The sequence below is a fragment of the Pongo pygmaeus genome, chromosome 11, assembly GCF_028885625.2.
Source record: "Pongo pygmaeus isolate AG05252 chromosome 11, NHGRI_mPonPyg2-v2.0_pri, whole genome shotgun sequence".
Taxonomy (NCBI): domain Eukaryota; kingdom Metazoa; phylum Chordata; class Mammalia; order Primates; family Hominidae; genus Pongo; species Pongo pygmaeus.
The window spans coordinates 137,945,380-137,965,461 of record NC_072384.2 but is presented as its reverse complement, the minus strand read 5'-3'; the positions used below and the strand labels follow the sequence as shown (position 1 = coordinate 137,965,461).

The 20,082-nt window shown below is 46.5% G+C and overlaps 1 protein-coding gene across 1 annotated transcript in view; it reads left to right on the top strand.

The window, feature by feature from the left end:
• The window catches only part of COL6A3 (collagen type VI alpha 3 chain), a 90,218-nt gene that overhangs the window by 52,683 nt on the left and 17,453 nt on the right, over nt 1–20,082 (top strand). The window contains exons 16-37 of the mRNA XM_054477909.2: nt 451–504; nt 1,468–1,539; nt 2,233–2,259; nt 2,371–2,415; nt 2,533–2,586; nt 3,037–3,099; nt 3,741–3,806; nt 4,232–4,285; nt 6,716–6,751; nt 8,241–8,303; nt 9,060–9,122; nt 10,453–10,515; nt 11,437–11,499; nt 12,993–13,043; nt 13,272–13,307; nt 13,787–13,849; nt 15,110–15,172; nt 16,440–16,472; nt 16,558–16,594; nt 16,700–16,711; nt 16,809–17,302; nt 19,443–19,539. Of these exons, the coding sequence (XP_054333884.1) occupies nt 451–504; nt 1,468–1,539; nt 2,233–2,259; nt 2,371–2,415; nt 2,533–2,586; nt 3,037–3,099; nt 3,741–3,806; nt 4,232–4,285; nt 6,716–6,751; nt 8,241–8,303; nt 9,060–9,122; nt 10,453–10,515; nt 11,437–11,499; nt 12,993–13,043; nt 13,272–13,307; nt 13,787–13,849; nt 15,110–15,172; nt 16,440–16,472; nt 16,558–16,594; nt 16,700–16,711; nt 16,809–17,302; nt 19,443–19,539 (1,609 nt within the window). The remainder of the gene's footprint in view (nt 1–450; nt 505–1,467; nt 1,540–2,232; nt 2,260–2,370; nt 2,416–2,532; nt 2,587–3,036; nt 3,100–3,740; nt 3,807–4,231; nt 4,286–6,715; nt 6,752–8,240; nt 8,304–9,059; nt 9,123–10,452; nt 10,516–11,436; nt 11,500–12,992; nt 13,044–13,271; nt 13,308–13,786; nt 13,850–15,109; nt 15,173–16,439; nt 16,473–16,557; nt 16,595–16,699; nt 16,712–16,808; nt 17,303–19,442; nt 19,540–20,082) is intronic.

The following is a 20,082-nucleotide window of genomic DNA, read 5'->3' as shown; positions in this document are numbered from 1 at the left end:
CCATTTCTTATGTTAGAAGGAGGAGCTCTGAGGGGCAGACCCATGTGCTGTTCTGCTGGGGCCTGTTCCAGTGAAGATGGTTCAGGCGGGACCCTCCTTTTGCACAGGATAAGGGGATCTGTGCTTTAACATCTTGGTCCTTCATTTCATAAAATAATGTTAAAGGGAACTGGCGTTCCTGACAGCAGCCTGGCTGTGAATGGCGGCTGGAACTTGTAGCATTTGCTCTGAGTCAGTAGGAACTAACAGGCTTTCTTGGCAGAGCAGGAGCCTTAGAGATCCTGATAGAGAGAATAGTGACATGGTGTACTGAGGGAAAAAGCAGTAACAGGGAAAGCCATGCTGAGTTTTAGTGCTGCTCTGCCAAATGAAGGGGGACCACAGGGATCCTTACTCTAGAGCAAAGAAGACCACGGGATTTAACAGAGGACCTGATTTACTTTGTTTCAGGGTATTCCTGGAGAAGACGGCTACCGAGGCTATCCTGGTGATGAGGGTGGACCCGTAAGTAAAAATTGTTTTAGTCCCTAAAATTTCACCCCCTCCTTGATCCTTACCCATTGAGATTGCATTGTGGATTTCATCATTTGTTCAGTTGCTGATGGCTTTCCCTTTGGGAGAAAAATCAATTTCTAATTTTCTTAACAACTTTGCCTGGATGTCTAAGTACGATAATTGAAGTATGACAAATGTGGGCATGAAGGGTGGGATTTGTTCTTACTCTGTTTCAGAAGGAGGGATTAATTGGTTTCTGAGGCAGAGGGACACCGAATTTGTACACCCATGCAAGTAGAGATGGGAGTGAGCTGAGGTGCGGGGACACAGCAGGAGACCTCACCAGGGCTGTAGGGGTTACCCCGTTAAGGGCAGTCCCTGGAGGGGATGTTGCTGGATCAGATCATCAGTGTCTGAGGGTCTTGGGGATGGACAGACCCCAGTAGCAGGGTCTATGGGAGCAATGCCCGGGACAGACGCCTGTCTGGGGAGCTTTGGGACCCTAGATCAAGGTCCAGCCCTGGGATAGGGGACAGAGGGGCTCACGAGGAACAGTGTGGTCACCAGGGCCCAGCCGGCAGGGCTCGGCTAGAGAACTGGGAATCAAGCATCACTTGGAGGAGCTGTCAGCCCAGTGGGTCTTCCTGGGATTCAGCACCCACCGAGACACAGTGCTGGGGGCCACCCACCCTCGCCCCGCAGGGCAGTGCTGTCTGCGCTGTTACCCTCCCAGATCTCATTCCCTTCAGTGAAACTGCAGGTTCCAGGCCAGGCCTCATGCAGGGGCCCAAGAGGCTCCCTGGCTCACGTAGCCTCGATTGGCGCTCCCCGTAGCCTCGATCGGCGCTCCCCATGGTGAAATCTGCTTTCTGCTGCATGCTGTTCACAGTACCCTTCATGCTGCTGGAAGCCCGGCAGAGACAGGGTGATGAAGGGCTCCAGCTTGCAAAATGCCTTTGTCTCTCACAACAGGGTGAGCGTGGTCCGCCTGGTGTGAATGGCACTCAAGGTTTCCAGGGCTGCCCGGGCCAGAGAGGAGTAAAGGTGAGGCGTGGGTGATGGGGGTGCTAGCGTGGGGAGGGATCAGGTGACTCGCAGTTTCTCCAGATGCTGCCAGGGAGGGAGGCCACCGGTCCAGGCTTCTTGACCTCAGCATTCAGCAGCCCGTGACCTCTCATTGGAAGGCAGTTCTGAGCAGGGTGGGTTCAGGAGCAGGGCCTGCATCTGGTGGGGAGCCTGAGAATGGAGAAATAGTTCCCTATGGAAACATGAAGAAGCCAGGAAACCCTCACAAGGAGAGAACATGGGGAGGGGAGGCTGGTGCCCACCGCCCCGGCCCTGGACCATGGGAGCAGTCAGGCAAGGGAGTGGAGTGAGAGGACAGCAGGTGGGTTGAAGGCTGGTGAACTTACTTCTCTGTTTGCTGAAGTTTGAAGGCAGGTGCTGAAAGGAAGGGCTGCAAAGTTACAAAGTCAGCTCCTTGCCCTGGGTTTTGGGTCCCACCTCCCCTTGGCCCAGGGAGCCAAGACCACCCAAGCGTTCAGTCCTAGTTTTAGTTTTAAAACATCGCACGTGGTGGTGAGAGAGGAATCCAAAGGGGTGGGACTCTAATATTAAATTTTCAGACACTGCAACATTCAAATGGGGTGGAGCGGGGGAACAGCCCTTGGCCTCTTCTGCCCGAGGGACCAGCCCTGCAGGAAAAGCTAATGCTTCCCCTGTCCCCTTGCCTTCTAGGGCTCTCGGGGATTCCCAGGAGAGAAGGTATGCAAGCTTGGTTTTGTTTTACAAATGGAAAACTCTCCCAGTATTTCTCATTTCTTCCTTTGCCAGAATAGCTTTCTATACTTACCTGTCTGCCTTATTCCCTCTTAGGGTGAAGTAGGAGAAATTGGACTGGATGGTCTGGACGGTGAAGATGTAAGTGATTTTACTCTAAGTTGAAACTGCTTTTGGTTCTGAAGATTCCAGAAACTAACAACCCAGTCTATGATAGAAATTGCAGCAGGTGTGACCTTTAATCCTTGTCTTTGGCAGGGAGACAAAGGATTGCCTGGTTCTTCTGGAGAGAAAGGGAATCCTGGAAGAAGGGTAGGTGTATTTCCACAGTGCTGCTATTATGGAAAGAATATCAACATTTCATTTAGGGAATAGTTATTTTCTTTTCTCATATATGTCAAGCCCACTTCCTCCAGGCAGCCTTCCCTGACCTCACCTGTGGGTGCACCCATGACATCCCCTCTCAGCTCTGACACATTACAGTACATTTTCTTGTTTCAAGATCACATCCCATGGGGCAGGGACTGAGTTTGTTTTGTTATAAATAAATCTCCAGTGCCTGGCACAAAGTGAGTCCCCAATAAATATTCATGGATTTACTAAACGAATTAAAAATATGTGGAAGTGAATTTGCCTTCATGGTGAATGAGTAAATTGTAAACATTGTTCTAGTTAAGATTTATGAATTGAAGAATGTGATTTTTAGGGTGAGATAAACATGGAAACATCAGTTTTTAGCATCCACTTGTGCTTTTTCTTTAGGGTGATAAAGGACCTCGAGGAGAGAAAGGAGAAAGAGGAGATGTTGGGATTCGAGGGGACCCGGTAAAGAAGATTTCTTTATTGATGATTTCAGACCTGAGCCTGGGGAAGAGGGTTGTTGGGAAAGTGGGATGAAAGGAAGAATGCTACTTTTGAAATTGCTTTAAAACATGTTGATAAAGTATGTGCTTTGTCTTTTTCTTGTGGTTTGGGGGCTTGGGGAGATGTGTTTGTTCTCTTGCTAACCAGATAATCATTTGCAAGTCCTGTTACACAAATATCTGAGAAGTTTCCAAAAATGTGGTATCAGGGCACTTTAAATTTGCTTTTGGAAAAGAGAAGAGTTTGCAGCTTTTCTCATTTTGTGGCTCTGTAAAACCTTTAAGCAAATGAGCAGTACAAGCTAGCCTCTTCTTCCAGTCCACACTGCCTCTGTGGCCAAGGATAAGCAAGAGTGAGCCTGGGGCATCCTCCTCCCTGGGGAAGAACCATTGCACCTGTTTGGGGCTAAGAGTGCTTTGCTGATCCTGTGATTGGGTTCCGTAAGACCTGCATGGATGTTACCTGGATGGGCTGTGGCCGAAGGGCTTGTCCCTCCAAGCCTTGCATGCAGGTCCTTGCTAATATTTCCCTGACCACCCAGTCCAGTGGCAGCTGCTTTCCTTCCATATGTGGCTCATTTCCCTTTCCCATGTCTCTTTCAGGGTAACCCAGGACAAGACAGCCAGGAGAGAGGACCCAAAGGAGAAACCGGTGACCTCGGCCCCATGGTAGGGCTCTGCACATTCCTAGACTCTCCCTGTACTGAGGGCAAGAGAAAGGACACGCTCCTCGGCTCATCAGCAGCCACAGAGGCCAAAGACGTGGCCTTTAACACTGCAGGGTAGCCTAAGATTAGGAGCAGAGTCCCCATGAAGGAAGTCTCCGTGGGGAACCAGAGTGACCCTTGCCAAGTGGGGCTTCTCAGCAGAATCTGTGCCTCTTAGATATTTACGGAAGGTGCTTGTTAAGCCAAAGGCTTGTAGAGGTGGGAGTGTACTGAAGTCCGGTGCATCCTGCAAAGTGTGCAACTGTCCTGCAGATGGGCTCTTCCTCTGTGAATCGACCCCTTTCCTTGCAATGTCTTGTGCAGCATTTCAGAGCTGGACATTCTTCTCTGTAGATGAGAATCTCATGCTAATTTTCCCCACACCAGGGTGTCCCAGGGAGAGATGGAGTACCTGGAGGACCTGGAGAAACTGGGAAGAATGTGAGTGCCATTAGGGCTTTGGGGGGCTCTGTGACAATACTTAGTGCCATAAGATCTGCCCAACATTACCTGGTGCATGGTTAGTCCACAGCTCTTTACTGGGTGAATGTAAAAGGATGTCTGAAACGGTTGTTACTCCAATCTATTTTCATTCTTATAATTTCCTTGGTGCTTCTTCTCTTCTCTCTCCCCAATTCTTGCTCTCCCCAAAAACATACTGAACAGATGCTTTTAAAAATAATATCTTTGCTACTTTCAAATATTGGGCCAGGTTTGATCCAACTAAATATTTGAGAAACCCAAATGGAAATCCTGATACTGGGGGAGGGAGGGAATAAGGGGCAAGAAGGCTGAGGGGGTTGCAGATTTGTTGTTTTTGTAATTATCTGTGGGTTTTTTGGGGGATGCTGTAAGTGAAATAACAAAACTAGATTTCTTTCTTTTCTGGTGTATTGCATCTTGCAATTTCAAGACATTTCAGAAATGTCTATAGCAGAATAGCTCCCTGTATGCCTAATCCTCAGTCTTGTTGAAGAAATGCTAAAGTCAAAGTGATGTGAATGATTTTTCTGAAGCCTTCCAAAAGCTTCCAGGGTCCCCGGGCACAGACAGCATCTCCCTTGTAGCTGGGAGAAGACCCCTGCTCAGGGAGGCAGTGGTGTAGAAGTCTGTAACCCCTCAAAGGAATTTCAGGATGCTGGTGGGTGCCTAGGAGAGGTCTCTGCTCAAAAATGAACAGAGCACAAAGGCTGCAAGCTGGGGCTGGGTGCTGGGAACTGGGCCCTCAGCCACGCCCTGAGGGGCAGTGGCTCATGGCTCGTTAGGCCCCAGCACTTGGGCCAGTAGAGTACACTGTGGTGAGGGGCTTTCAAAAGGAGCGACTCACCAAAATCAAATGAAGGACTATGGGCATCATTTTGCTTTGAAAATTCAGAAGAAAATAGAAATTTTGAAAATATCATTTAAAAAAGTTTGAGCACTATTTATTTATTTATTTATTTATTTATTTATTTATTTTTAATAAATTTTAAAGACCTGGATCAACTGCTTGGAAGTGAGCATTATTTTTGAATAATGCTATATAATGAAAAAGAAGCTATATAATGAAAAAGAAGAAATACTCATCAAATGTTACAACAGGCTATTACAACTCAGCGTGTGAGCAGAGCCAAAACTTGGTTTCATGAAGTGACTTAAAATTGAGTAGTTCATACAATTAATTTCAATTCTACACACAAGGTAGAAACTGGATTTGAATTCGGGCTCTTGAGGACTCAGTTCTTCCTTCTGTGGCCTAATGGCCTGCTATCCCTTCCCTTAGGACCACAGTGCCAGGTTCAGACCAAGCTGAAATATGTCCCTCCCACTGGGCTTCAGCATGCCTACATCCCCTTTTTAGAGTCTCTGCAGGCGGCCTCTGGCCTGAGCAATGTATCACTGAGTGCTGGTGGACTCTCATGGAACTCTAGCATGTCTCTTTTGGGAGGGGCCAGGCCAGATTGTTGCTTTGTAGAGAAGAGTGTCCTCTTCTCTCAAATTTTCCGTGGAAGGTAGCCAAGGTCTTTCATTGAAGCAGGTGGCATTACAGTGAATAATGGCAAACTGGTCATTGCAGATCACTGGGCTGGTCCATTGGAAGCGGAGAGTGAGGTTCCTAGGTTGATGTAGCAGATGACTGAGCGCCACAACAGAGCTAGTCGGTCACAGCCTCTGCAACACCAACCCTAACTTTGCAAAGACCGCCTAGGACATTCATAAAGTCCCACCCCAAACCTTTCCACTGCCGAGGAAACAATTTTGAGGTGGAAATTAATGGATTACTTGTGAAGTAAGCCCACATGTTTGAACTAAAGGTCACCTCTGGAGCATCCAGGAAAATGTTGCCAAGTCGTGAGCCCTACCTAAGTACATGAGACGTTTAGGTGCACATGTGTGCACTTCAGATATTTTACTTAACCGAGTGTGTGTTGTGTTTGGCCAGGATCACTTGGAGAGCCTGGGACTCCCTTCCATTATAATTAACGTATTTCATGACTTCTCACTACAGTTGCGAAGATGGAAGAAAAATAGACAGGTTGACATTCTCTTTTCACATTCCTCATTTGAAACTGGCTGGGATCGTGCAGCCAAAAGGAGTCATTATTTTGCTTGGCAGGTCTGCAGTAATTCTCAAAACTTCCATTGGGTGATTAACAGGAGCAGCAAGGAAGCGAAACTTCACCCGGATGAGGGTGGAGGAAGGGTGTCTGTGTGTGCGAGTTTCCCCAGGGCTGATGAGGTGTGGTTTCTGGTTCTTGGCATGATGTGGGTGCTTGGGAAGATTCCCCTGAGTAACCGCAGAATAAGAGGGTGAAGTCTGAAAGAGCTGTAGGCCCCATGCCCAGCGTCCCATGCTCCCCCTCACAGTTTGTGGGACTTTTTCTTCCACAGGGTGGCTTTGGCCGAAGGGGACCCCCTGGAGCTAAGGTGAGCCTCATGGAGTGCCCCCAGGAGGCTCTCTTCAAACAGCCCAGATGCTGCCCAGCCCAGGAGTGAAAAACATTCTCTCCTATGAATCCAAAGCTTCGGAGACAGATCCCAATCAATTTAGAAAGTTTATTTCACCAAGGTTAAGGACATGCCCGTGACACAGCCTCAGGAGGTCCTGATGACACCTGCCCAAGGTGTTCGGGGCACAGCTTGCTTTTACACATTTTAGGAAGACATGAGACATCAATCAATATGTGTGAGATGTACATTGGTTCAGTCCAGAAAGGTGGGACAACTCGAGGCAGGGGAGGAGGCTTCCAGGTCATAGGTAGATAAGAGACAAAAGGTTGCATTCTTTTGAGTCTCTGATTAGCCTTTCGCTGAATACACAGTTTACAAGAACAGTCACCTATGCCTTAGTTAGGCTTAGTGAAAAATAGGGTGAAGGAAGCAATTGGATACGCCTTTGTCTCCCATGAACAGAGGGATGACTTTCAGTTCTGTCTGTCCTTTGTCCACAAGGAATTTCCCTGTGGGCAGAATGTGAGGGAGGTATGCAGCTTAAAAAAAAAGAAAAAAAAAATCTGGCCGGGCGTGGTCGCTGACGCCTGTAATCCCAGCACTTTGGGAGGCTGAGACAGGCGGATCACCTGAGGTCGGGAGTTTGAGACTAGCCTGACCAATATGGAGAAACCCCATCTCTACTAAAAATACAAAATAGCCAGGCGTGGTGGTGCATGCCTGTAATCCCAGCTACTCAGGAGCCTGAGGCAAGAGAATCGCTTGAACCCGGGAGGCAGAGGTTACAGTGAGCCAAGATCATGCCATTGCACTCCAGCCTGGGCAACAAGAGTGAAACTCCATCTCAAAAAGTATATATATATTTGTAGCTATCTTATTTAAGAATAGAATGGGAGGCAGCTCTGTCTGATGCAGTTCCCAGCTTGACTTTTCCCTTTGACTTAGCGATTTTGGGGTTCTGAGATTTATTTTTCTTTCATCCTCCTTGGGCTGTCATGGCTCCCGAGGCTCTGTCAGCTGTCTCCTTAAACAGCCTCTTCTGCAGTCTAGAGAAAATGGTGCCCAGTGGGGACTTGGGGTCCAAGTACAGGAAACATGATTGAGGCAGTAGCGTCCGGGTGGGTGCCTCTTCCAGAACGTGCCCACCTATCTGGCCATCAGCAACCCGCAACTTCCCGGTGTCTTGGTCCTCTGCTTTAGGTCTAAATGATCCTTGTTTCACAAAGCTGTCTGAGGAGAGGTGAGGCAAGAGTGAGGAACAATTGTAGAAGCGCAGGGAGACAGCTGGCTCCTGTGTTCACTGTCTCGCCCTGGGGTTACTGCTTTGATCATCTGTTACCTCTGGAAGAGCTGAGTTTTCCCTGGTTGCTTGCCAAGTCCCTGGCCCAGAAATGACTGTAGAGCAAAGAGCTGACGTTGACAGGAACCATCCTGACTCCTCCCTGAATCTTCTCTTATTTCAAAGGGCAACAAGGGCGGTTCTGGCCAGCCAGGCTTTGAGGGAGAGCAGGGGACCAGAGGTGCACAGGTGAGTGCTTCCTTGTGTGACTGTGTGCCCTCTGATATTTCACAAATCATTTTAAAAATGATTAGGTGGCATTTATATCCGGAAAGTTAACCATTTTAAAGTGAACAATCCAGTGGCATTTAGTACTTCCACAATGCTGTCCAATCATCACGTCTGTCTAGGTTCAAAACATAGTCTCGAAGGAGACCTGTACCCATTAGCAGTCACTCCCCGTCACCCTCCACCCCGAGTCCCTGGCAACCACTAATCTCTCTCTCTTTATCGATTTGCCCACTCTGGACATTTTGTATAAATGGAATCATTTATTAGGCAGCTTTGTGTGTGTGGCTTGACGGAGCATCATGTTCTTGAGCTTCATCCACATTGCAGCATGTAGAAGCACTTCATTCCTTTACATGGTGGAAGGATACTCAGTTGTGTGGCTACAGCACACTTTGTTTATCCACTCATTGGTTGAAGGACATTTAGGTTGTTTCGACCTTCTGGCAATTGTGAATGATGCTTCTGTGAAGATTCTCCTACGTGTTTTTGTTTGAATGCTTGTTGCTTATATACATTTTAAGCTCACTTGCCTATTCACGTTCTGGATTGAGGCAGCTGCTACTGCAGCTAAGACAGGAGAATTGTGGGTTTTGGTGGCCTTTTCTGGCCAGCAGAAGTGAGGTTCCAGGCCCTGTGGGATGGGCAGATGCCATGCAGAGGCTTCTCATGGAAAGTCACCTCATTAGCACTCACGATGGTCTTTTCCTTCCTCAGGGCCCAGCTGGTCCTGCTGGTCCTCCAGGGCTGATAGGAGAACAAGGCATTTCTGGACCTCGGGTAAGCCTGTCCTAATACCAGCCCCCTCTCTAGCTGAACAGAGGGCACATTGCCAAGCAGGCTGAGAGTTTCTCGGATGATGCTATTGTAGACAGACCTCCCTTTAGCTCTCCTCTTTGGCAACAAAAACCCCAAATTTAACCTCAGGCCTTGCAGTGACTGGCTACTTCACCCCAAGAAAGTAAGAGTTTCCTTTTTTGGTGCTCCAGGGGCCTCTAAGTCTCAATTCTGCTCCTTCCAAGTGTAGGCCCCTGGGTGGAAATCAGGGGATACGCCTCAGGATGGAATCCTGGAAAATCTAAATCTACCAAAATGCTTAGATTATGCAAGGTGTTTCACCTTTGGTCCCTGGAGATAGCCCCTTGTACTTACGTATTTTGTATAGTGAGTGCCTCAAGTTCACCCTTGAGTTCAGCACAGAAGATGGCCCTTAAACTTGCTGTGATTGCGGATGTTATCTTGCAATGTAGCTATCAGCAATGATGAGCAGAGACATATTGTCATTGCTGGGCTAGGATCAGGTGTCATGGAATTACGTATTCAGGTTTCCCTCTTGTCTGAGATGATATTGAGGGAGGCATCCTGTCATTTATTACCAGAAAATGACTAATAAACTGGTAATGAGCTCAATATGTTGCTACAAAAATGTACAAAAATATTTTATGGTGGAAGCAGACAAGAACTTGCTTAGAAAGTCCTTCTCTAGCTTGAAAGCTGATAAATACATATTTTAGAGGTTTTTAAAAAACATTTACTTAACTTGTAATTTATCAGCAATTTAAGGTGGTATAGATGCAAAGCTATTCAAATAGTTATCCAGTAGCTCCAGAAACATTTATTAATTTGCACTTTTTCCCCATCTATTTTATGTTATTTCTGGGCTGGGTAGACTGTACCACATTTTAAGAGTTAATTTCATCCATCAGTTTATTCATTCACCTAACAGGCTTTAACATACCCATATGTACCAGGTGCTCACTGTGAGGGTGTGAAAAGGGAGGCAGAATAAAGTCACATAAAATCTGGGAGTTTGCCGTCCTGTCAGGAACCTAGGATATGTACATTAATAACTGCAACATGCATTAATTTGTGAAAACTGGCACTGAGTGGTAATACTCATGTTTTAAATTTGTGCATGCCATTTCTGTGCACGTTTATATTTGAGTCCGTAGCCCTGTGCTCAGAGCTGAGTGCTTGGGATTTGCAGGTGGGACAGGTCCCATGCTCCTGGCGGGCTCTGACCTCCATGCAGGGGAGAGTCAGGTTTCAGAGACAACTTTGCCTGGATGGTTGACCCCTTGACTGACACATTCCTCCCCTCCTGCTCCAGGGAAGCGGAGGTGCCGCCGGTGCTCCTGGAGAACGAGGCAGAACCGGTCCCCTAGGAAGAAAGGTTTGTCTTGAGAAAGGTAGAGCTTTCCTGAGGACAGGGACCAGCCAGGCACACATGCCCCTCTCTCTCTTTGGTCAGTCTGTCTGTCCCTCCTCTTCAGTACTACTGGTTCCCACTCCAGCCTCCCCTGTTGATTGTGGCTTGGCCAGTGGGATCATTGTCCCCCGACAATCCCCACCATAATTCCCACCACCATCCCTGCCACCAACCATCCCTGCTCAGAGGGCTGGCTTTCTCCTGGCCACAGCCCTCCATCAGCTGCTGGATTTTCTGCTCCTCTCTTGCTTGGCTTGTGCCAATAGTGCAGCACCCTCTGAGCCATCAGAGCAGCCGGGCAATGCTTGGCACAGTTTCAGTATAATATGGAACGAGCAGTCTTTAAACATGGGCAGTGCACGCACAGCGGCTCAGCTAATCACATTTAGATCATCCAAGAGCCCCAACCCTGACTGTTCTGGATAACAGCAAGTCTGCTGTATGAAGGCTGCCTGAAAACCTCCTTTCTATTAGCTTTGAGATAAATTACAATTTGTCATAACCAGTCCGAAAAGACTGCATGTTCTCTGTAAAAGAAATGAGTTCCTGTGAATCCACGATGGTCTCTGCCTGGAGAGTGTTTTGGGGTTTTATGCTGGGCTCAATGCCCACCACCTTCCGTGCCTTCTTCTCCCAGCCGTTATTCTCTCTTCTCATCAGCCCGTCCCCTGTGCCACGCTGGTGAAAAGGACAAACACAAACTCTCTTGGATTCTTTTCCAGGAGTTTGCACATGAATGTTGCAATTTAGAAAATCATTCCACTGAAATCTCAAAGGTGAAGTCAGCATGTTGCAGCACCCTTACCTAGAGCAAAAGCATGGCTTGGCATCACACTGTAAGCCAGCCTCAGGCCACAGGGTCTCAGCCATGTTTCTCATGTCTAGGGTGAGCCCGGAGAGCCAGGACCAAAAGGAGGAATCGGGAACCGGGGCCCTCGTGGGGAGACGGTAAGGTCACAGAGCACTCGGGGTCAGGCTGTCGCTGACTCTTTGCTGGAAGGTACAGGAAGCCAGGAGAGGGTTCCAAATAAAGATGAGCCTTGCTTCTTGTATTATTGGGGATACGGCTGGAAATAGTGAAACTTGCTCATCCACGGCAAATTAATTTAACAAGTTTTATTTTATTGGCAGGGGTAGAGAGGTGGGGTGGGCCGTGGGTAGAGACGTTTTTTTCCCCTGTGTTTTTCCTGATACAAGGGAATGTAGAGGCTAATGAAGCTTAAACCACCTTCATCTTAGGTCCCGCAAATTCTTTACAAGCATAACTAGATGAAGCTTTTCTGCAAAGAAGTAAATGTCATTTGGGTTAAAATGGAATTGGATTTGATTAGGTCTCAGTCCAGATGGAAACAATTTCTTTTGAATGAGACATCTTAGGAATAGAAATTATTACCTCAGTAACTCATTTTTTAAATGCTATTTAAAAACGCCCCAGCAACTCACCAACAATAATTTTGTAATGTACATTTCTACGTTACAAAAGAATAAAGAAACCTACGGTCCATTGTGACTTTTTCCAAAAGGAGTGATGACACCTAAACACTATATAAAAAGACCAGATTGATCTGACTGTTTTAATCCCAAGCATTAAAATATTTTTCTTTCTTGCATTTTTGTCTTTTCAACTAACTGAAGTTTAAAAACAAATCTGTTTGTATTACTTTTAATCTCAGAAGCACAGGGAAAAAATCAGACTTCAAAGTCTATTCAAACCGTTGAAGGAAATCTCTTCCTGATTCTGTTTCTATTAATTTGGGTCAACAGATCTCTGGTTGTTGATATCTGTTGAAAACTGTAAATTAACTAAGTGGCAATTCCTACATACGTTAGAGATAGTAATGTACAATTCACACAAGTTCTTCTGATTCTTTTGAAATAATTAATGATGTCCAGTTCTGAATGCTCCTCATGAGAGAGCAACAGGAACCGATCTGAGCATGCTGGGGGGAGGTGTTGGAAAGGAGGGGGTCTAGGCGTGATGACTTGGAAGGAAGGGAAGGGGTATGGGGAGGGGGAATATGACCTGGGCCTGAGAGATGGAGTTCAGTGTTTTGGTTTTGAAGTAGAATCAAAGACTCATGGATGCAGAGAATCAAAGTAACCATCAAGATTCCTGTCAATTCTAAGATTCTTGGGGTTGACGAGTCTTTGATTCTACATCCAAACAGAATCTTTACCAAAAGCAACCAGCAGTTCTTTCTACGTTAGTCCGCCAGTGCCATTTTGCTACGGGAGTCCTTTGAGCCCACCACCTACAGAAATGGTCTCATTCACACTTGGAGGACAGGACAGGAGCAGGAAGTGTGCCTACTCCTGTACCTTAGTCTGGAAACATTTCAGGAGCTCAAGGATCCACTTCTCAGGGCAGTGGCAGGGCAGAGACGGTGATTATGGTGTGCCAGGCATGGCGACCTACAGTCGCATCTCTTTCCCACTCTTAGGGAGATGACGGGAGAGACGGAGTTGGCAGTGAAGGACGCAGAGGCAAAAAAGTACGTATCTGCTGAGGATTATCCAAGCGTCCTTGCTGCCAGGAGGCTCCAAGGACAACTTCTGATGTGTTGTGTTTTAAAAGGATTATTTCTTTAAAAATTGTCTTTCTATTTGAGGGAGTGTTTTCTTTTGATGACTCAGCAGACATTTCTTTCTTTCAAGGTCAATTTATTTTAGATGAATTTAAATTAGAACCAAGGATTAAATAATCTATTTTTCTTTTATAGGGAGAAAGAGGATTCCCTGGATACCCAGGACCAAAGGTAAATAATCCCTGGTTGGTGAAGCATCATCATGATTTTGGGATGGCTCTGGTATATCCGTGGACTGAGAATCAGAATATCTTGGCATTAGTCTTGGGTCAGCCACTCAGTTAACTTGGCTACCCTGAGAAAGACCCTTCCTTTCCTAAAACACTCTCTCATCTGTCAAGTGGAGGTCACAATACACACTTGTCCTGGTGCTTATGAGATTTAAATAAAATATACTGCAATCAAAGTACTCTGTAAGCTGTGAAATGCTATAACCTATATGATAGTATCATTACGGATTAAATAAATTAAGACTATCTGCAAATACCACAAATATACTAGTAACCCACCGGAAAAGTGAATCAAAGCTAACCACTTGGGTGCCCCGGAAAAGTGTGACCCACACGTCCCCTGGATGTCTTGCCCCACGGACCCTCAGTGAGATCTTCTGTTCCAGAGCTTACTGTGCCACTTCTCGGCTTTCTTCCCAGGGTAACCCAGGTGAGCCTGGGCTAAATGGAACAACAGGACCCAAAGGCATCAGAGGCCGAAGGGTAAGTTTGCCTGGGCCCTGGCTGCAGTGAGGAATGAGAATGTATGTCTCAATGTGATTAACTGCTGAGGCTTTGACAATTATCCTTCACTTGCACCCTGGCCAGGGATAGCACAGGGTGGAAGGAAGGGAATCCTGAGCCCCAGACCAATGTCCTCAGGGTGCCACCATGGCTGTGGTCCATGGCTCTCCTGCTGTAGGTGTATTCCTCTTCCTCCAACTCACCTCCAGGGTCGCCAGCCCAGCTCACTCCAGGCACAGCACCCACCTACAGTCTCGAATCTCATTAGGGGTGACTGGGAAGTCTGTGCAGTCACTTTGGGCCATGCCAACCCAGACGGCCAGGCAACGGGAGTGAATGAGGCATGGAAACTGCTTCTGAAGCCTCTGGGCTTGCAAGCGAGCCAGGCCAAGGCCATGGGCTCCTCAGACTACTGGTGCTGAGATTCCTCTTCCTTAAGCTACTTTTGGCCCTGATAGCTCTTTTCTTTTTATTCTGTGTGTGTGTGTGTGTGTGTGTGTGTGTGTGTGTGTGTGTGTGTGAGACAAGGTCTCACTCTGTTGCCAAGGTCTCAGTCTGTCATCTGGGCTGGAGTGCAGTGGTGCCATCTTGGCTCACTGCAACCTCCATCTCCTGGGATCAAGCGATCCTCCCACCTCAGCCTCCCAAAGTGCTGGGATTACATGCATGAGACACCACACCTGGCCAGATTATTCCTCAATGGATGTTTACTCACCCTCTTAAAATGGCAGAGTCTTCAATTAGCAAATTGTGGCCTAGATCTGGGTAAATGTTGCTGATGGTTATTTTCAGCCTGAAATGTAGTTTAAAAAGAAACATGATTATCCTATTAATTTGATCAGTGAAGACAGTCAAACTAGATCATTTAATATCCCAAAGAGCTTTAAAACATTGGATGATTATCTACATTGAACACCTTAGCTAATTCATTGTCTGTTACCTATTCTCCTGGGAGTCCTTAGTAATCATATTAATGGTTCTTGGGAAAGCATCTGTCTTACCTTAGCCTGGCAGAGAACACAATCCCTCTATAGTTGGCGGGGGACTCCCATTGGCTTTGTTGAGGTTGCTTGTGCCTAAACTTGAATTTAAGAGACATTTTAGCTCCCTTAAAGAGAGATTTCTCGTGGTGATGGAGTCCCTTGGGTTAGATCACTTTTACCGTCCCTTCCAACTATAGGAGCCTTAAATTCTCCACTTTCTGACACAATTGAACAATGTTTGTTCTGCTCCCTCTAGGGAAATTCGGGACCTCCAGGGATAGTTGGACAGAAGGGAGACCCTGGCTACCCAGGACCAGCTGTAAGTATTTATCCAGTTCTGACCCAGCAACCTGGGGCTGGGTGCTTTACACGTAGTCCCTGAAAACTTCCCACCATCTGCTTTGCTCACAAGAAAACGTGCTCTCTTTGTATTTGCTTGGTTGTCAAACCACCTCTCTGACATCACGATGCAGCAAAGAGATTTTGAATTTTAGAGAAACAAGAAACTTTAAAAAAATAGGTTTCATTGTAATTTGCCTTTATAGTTTCCTGGCATAGGTGCATTTGAGGTTTGTGTAGAGGAGGAACCAAAGAGGGGAAATCTAAATACCTTTTGCTTGCATCTTGTAGAAGCAGTGCAATTATGCCAGGCCTTGGTTTGACAATGCTTCCTGTGGTCTATGAAATCCCCAAGGGAGGTCCTGATTTGTAGTTAAAGCCCACTAGTCATGCCGCCACCAGGAGCCAGGAGGGCATCCTCCCACAGCCCTTCACAAACCTCTTTATTGCTAATACCTTTGTTTTCTTATTTGAATTTCTCCATATATTGTCCCTCAATATTGAAATTGATGAGTTTCAAAAAATAATGGAAAAGATAATTCAGGAGTTGGAAAATCATTCCTAGAAGGAAAGGTTCAGGGCTTAGTTTGGTTGAATTAGGGAAAAGAAGGCTGGTCAGGTGGGTCTGATTGCTGTCTTTAAGTAGGTGAAGTGTTGGGAGCACATTAAGCCAGTTCCTGCAGAAGACCAAGCAGGCAGAAATAGCCCCCTGAAAAGACAACTAATGGCACGTGAGATGCCTGCTGGGCTGTCAGGTTGGTGAGGTTTAGGGATGGGACACTGAGGGAAGCCTCAAGTCAGTCCCTAGAGCTCCTCAGGGTGGAATTCAGCTGGGATGCATTAGATATGGAGGGAACCAGGGCAGCTCAATGATCTCTCACTGCCCCTTCGGCAGGGGACGGCGTATCAAGCAAGTGTGTGAAACGGAGCTCTTTTCTCAAGAGAAGCAGAATCTAGACCCAAGCTCACTTGTGGGCTTTACATGGATTGGTGGTGAGATTCCTGGTTTCAGAACATGAGACTATTTCAAAAGCTAAATGACCTCCCAGGGAAACACGTTTGCTCTCAGAATCTTCTCTCTTTTGCTTTGCAAGGGATAAAATCAGGTTTATAGGGAGAGGCTGTAAACAATCAAGGTTATCCAGGGGCCCCTTTGTCTTGCTCTTTGTATTTCTGGGGGCCAAAGACTGTTTATTCGAATTCTCCATCTGCTGTGCCTCTCAGCCTTTTGTTCCTTGGTTTTACAGGGTCCCAAGGGCAACAGAGGCGACTCCATCGATGTAAGTTGCATGTGTCCAGAATGACTCGTTACCTCATGAGCCTTTGATTTGCTCTCTTTACATATTCTTTTATTTTCTTTTAAAGCAATGTGCCCTCATCCAAAGCATCAAAGATAAATGCCGTAAGTACATGATTTTCTGTTGTCTCACAATGCATATTTTTACATTCGAAATTATCACATGGTAGAGTAGTCTCTCACTCTTTCTTCTGTTTGCTTCTTTTCTAGCTTGCTGTTATGGTAAGTTGATTTTGGTGACTTTCTCCTAAGGAAAGGAAGCCTCCCTTTTGTAGTAAGTACAGTTTGTCTTTAACCCTCCACCCTCCACTTTCCACAGGGCCCCTGGAGTGTCCCGTCTTCCCAACAGAACTAGCCTTTGCTTTAGACACCTCTGAGGGGGTCAACCAAGACACTTTCGGCCGGATGCGAGATGTGGTCTTGAGTATTGTGAATGACCTGACCATTGCTGAGAGCAACTGCCCACGGGGGGCCCGGGTGGCTGTGGTCACCTACAACAATGAGGTGACCACGGAGATCCGGTTTGCTGACTCCAAGAGGAAGTCGGTCCTCCTGGACAAGATTAAGAACCTTCAGGTGGCTCTGACATCCAAACAGCAGAGTCTGGAGACCGCCATGTCATTTGTGGCCAGGAACACATTTAAGCGTGTGAGGAACGGATTCCTAATGAGGAAAGTGGCTGTTTTCTTCAGCAACACGCCCACGAGAGCATCCCCACAGCTCAGAGAGGCTGTGCTCAAGCTCTCAGATGCAGGGATCACCCCCTTGTTCCTTACAAGCCAGGAAGACCGGCAGCTCATCAACGCTTTGCAGGTCTGTGCTCTGTGGGTGCTGTTGGCATCTCCCTTTCTTCTGGGGCTCTGAGAAAATTCTCAGACACGTCCATGCTCCTTGGCAACTTCATGTCCCATAGCTCCTAAAACGTCCCCAATGAGGCCATCTGCCTGAGAACTTCTCTTGTGAGGTCTCCAGGACAGCCTCGTGGCTCCAGCACTACAGGGACGCCTACATGCCTGTAGTACTGCCCCCAGGTCCCTCCTCACATGTTGGCCACTCTTGCCGGTTAGTGATGCTAGTGTTGGTGACACCCTCTATCTACTAACAAGGGGGTGTGACTTGTTTGCTTTATTCATGAGGACCTGGACGTTTGAATCAGTCCTGTCTCCTCCCAAGATGGCCCCCTATGCACACTCTGAGCTGTGTCTTACTGTGTACTGGGCATTTGCTTCCCATAACTGGCTGGTGAAGTTTGTATCATCAGTCTCACCTCATGGATAGGAAGATCCTGCTGTTAGTGAGGTGCTCGTGAGAAGCTAGGACCCTAGTCCATTAGACTCTGAAACCCATGTGCTGATGATACCCATTCCACTCTCCACTCTGTCTCAATCGGCCCTGAAGGTGAATATCCAGGGTGGCCCTGGAGGCCTGCAGTCTCTTAGTGAGGTCCCCAAAACTACACCGACTCAGCACCCCCAATCTACACCACTGTGCAAAGCTTTCATCAGTCAGGCCCCAAGGGTCAGCCCACAGAGAGGCCAAGTGTCCCTTGTAATTCTATTAAATAACTGGTTTAATTGGTTTTTATTTTATTTTTTTGAGACAGAGTCTTGCTCTGTCACCCAGGCTGGAGTGCAATGGCGTGATCTTGGCTCACTGCAACCTCCACCTTCCAGTTGCAAGCGATTCTCCTGCTTCAGCCTCCTGAGTAGCTGGGATTACAGGCACTCACCACCATGCCTGGCTAATTTTTGTATTTTTCTTTTTTTTTTTTTTTTTTTAGTAGAGACGGGGTTTCACCACGTTGGTCAGGCTGGTCTTGAACTCCTGACCTTGTGATCCGCCTGCCTCAGCCTCCCAAAGTGTTGGGGTTATAGGCGTAAGCCACCGCACCCAGCCAACTGGTTTAATTCCTATATCAATTAATATTTATTCAGTGCAGTTCTGGTGATACTGTTCAAGACAGATGGGTGATGGGTAGGAAGGAGTCCACCCACCCGGGAGTCAGGAGGCCTTGGCCTTGTTCCACACTCCCCTCACTCATTTAAAGTAATGTGCACGCCACTTAGCTTCCCTGCGTCTCAGATTTGTCACCTGTAAGTTGAGGCTGGGGCAGGATGATTGCTAATGTCTTTCCTTCCACATTGGATATTCTGTGCTTTTACCACAGCCTGTGTCAGCAAAAGACATTGGGTCATCACTGCCATTCCTCAGTGCTTATTCTGCCAAACACAGGATGATTTGTGCACAGAGTGCTGGGCTTGGGAATCCAGTGTTGAAGTTGGGCTACTGGCCATGAGCTCTTGATGTGGGGGTTCATTCACATAAATCTGCCCTTGTGTGGGCTGAGGGACCCAGAACCACATGAGTTTCTTAGCATGGTTTCAACAAGATCAAAAAATTATTCATTCATTAATTATTTGCTCAGTCATTCATTCAAACTAGCTAATTGTTAAATGAATAATTACTAATCGTGTCCCAGGTACTGCGATAGACAGGACTCTTTGCACCCACTGGGAGTGATTTTGTTACTTGCTTTAACCACACCTGAGAGGGTGGGGAAGGAATGGAGCTCCCATGTTGTTGCTAAAAATAACGATAAGATTAAGTTCCTACTATTTGCCAGAGGATACACCAGGTACTAACATTTACTATCTAATTTAACCCTCCAAATGACACCATTAGGAAGGTATTACCCCCCATTTTACAGCTGAAAAAAACTGAACCCCATTTGAACGGGATATGAACTCCAGCTCACCCTATTAGAATAAAACCTATGTCTTTCTATTATACTCAGAGCCTAGCCCCACCCCCAAATGAGAAGATATTCCCAATACTGCCCTATTGGGAAGTTAATCTATTTTATTGATGTAGCTTTGATTTACTCCTCTGCCATATTTTCAGATATTACTGATCATGTACGCCCCTACCAAAATTGTTCTTTTGTTTAAACCAGATCAATAACACAGCAGTGGGGCATGCGCTTGTCCTGCCTGCAGGGAGAGACCTCACAGACTTCCTGGAGAATGTTCTCACGTGTCATGTTTGCTTGGGTAAGCTGTTTCTCTAACAGGAAGATCTGCTCAGCTGCAATTGCAAAACATAATATCCATAGGAGAGTGAGAGAATAATGATGATCTGTAAAAAGAGCTTGAGTTCAATGGATTCACAAAGCCTCATATTTACCAGAGTAAATACTACTGCAGCAGTTTCTATATTAAAAATGGACCTCCCAAAACAGAGCTTCTCTTTGATAGGGGATAATTCATTTTACAGGTAACAAAGAAGGAGGCAGTTTCTGCTTAAGTTTTGATATTAGAATCTAGAATGAAAATATTGGCACTAGTGACTTTCTAGAACATATTTCTTCAAAGAGTGGCAAAGAAGTAAGATAATTTTTCATTTCTTTTAAAAATGCCAGCACATGGTATACTACAAAGATTTTAGGTTACTGATTTGTTTCATCTACTAAGTATTAGGTGATAGAAACTGAAATCTGGCCGTAATCAAATCAAGGCAAGATATAAATTGGTTTTGGTTGTGATCTTTTTTTTTTTTTTTTAAGACAGAGTCTCGCTCTTGTCGCCCAAGCTGGA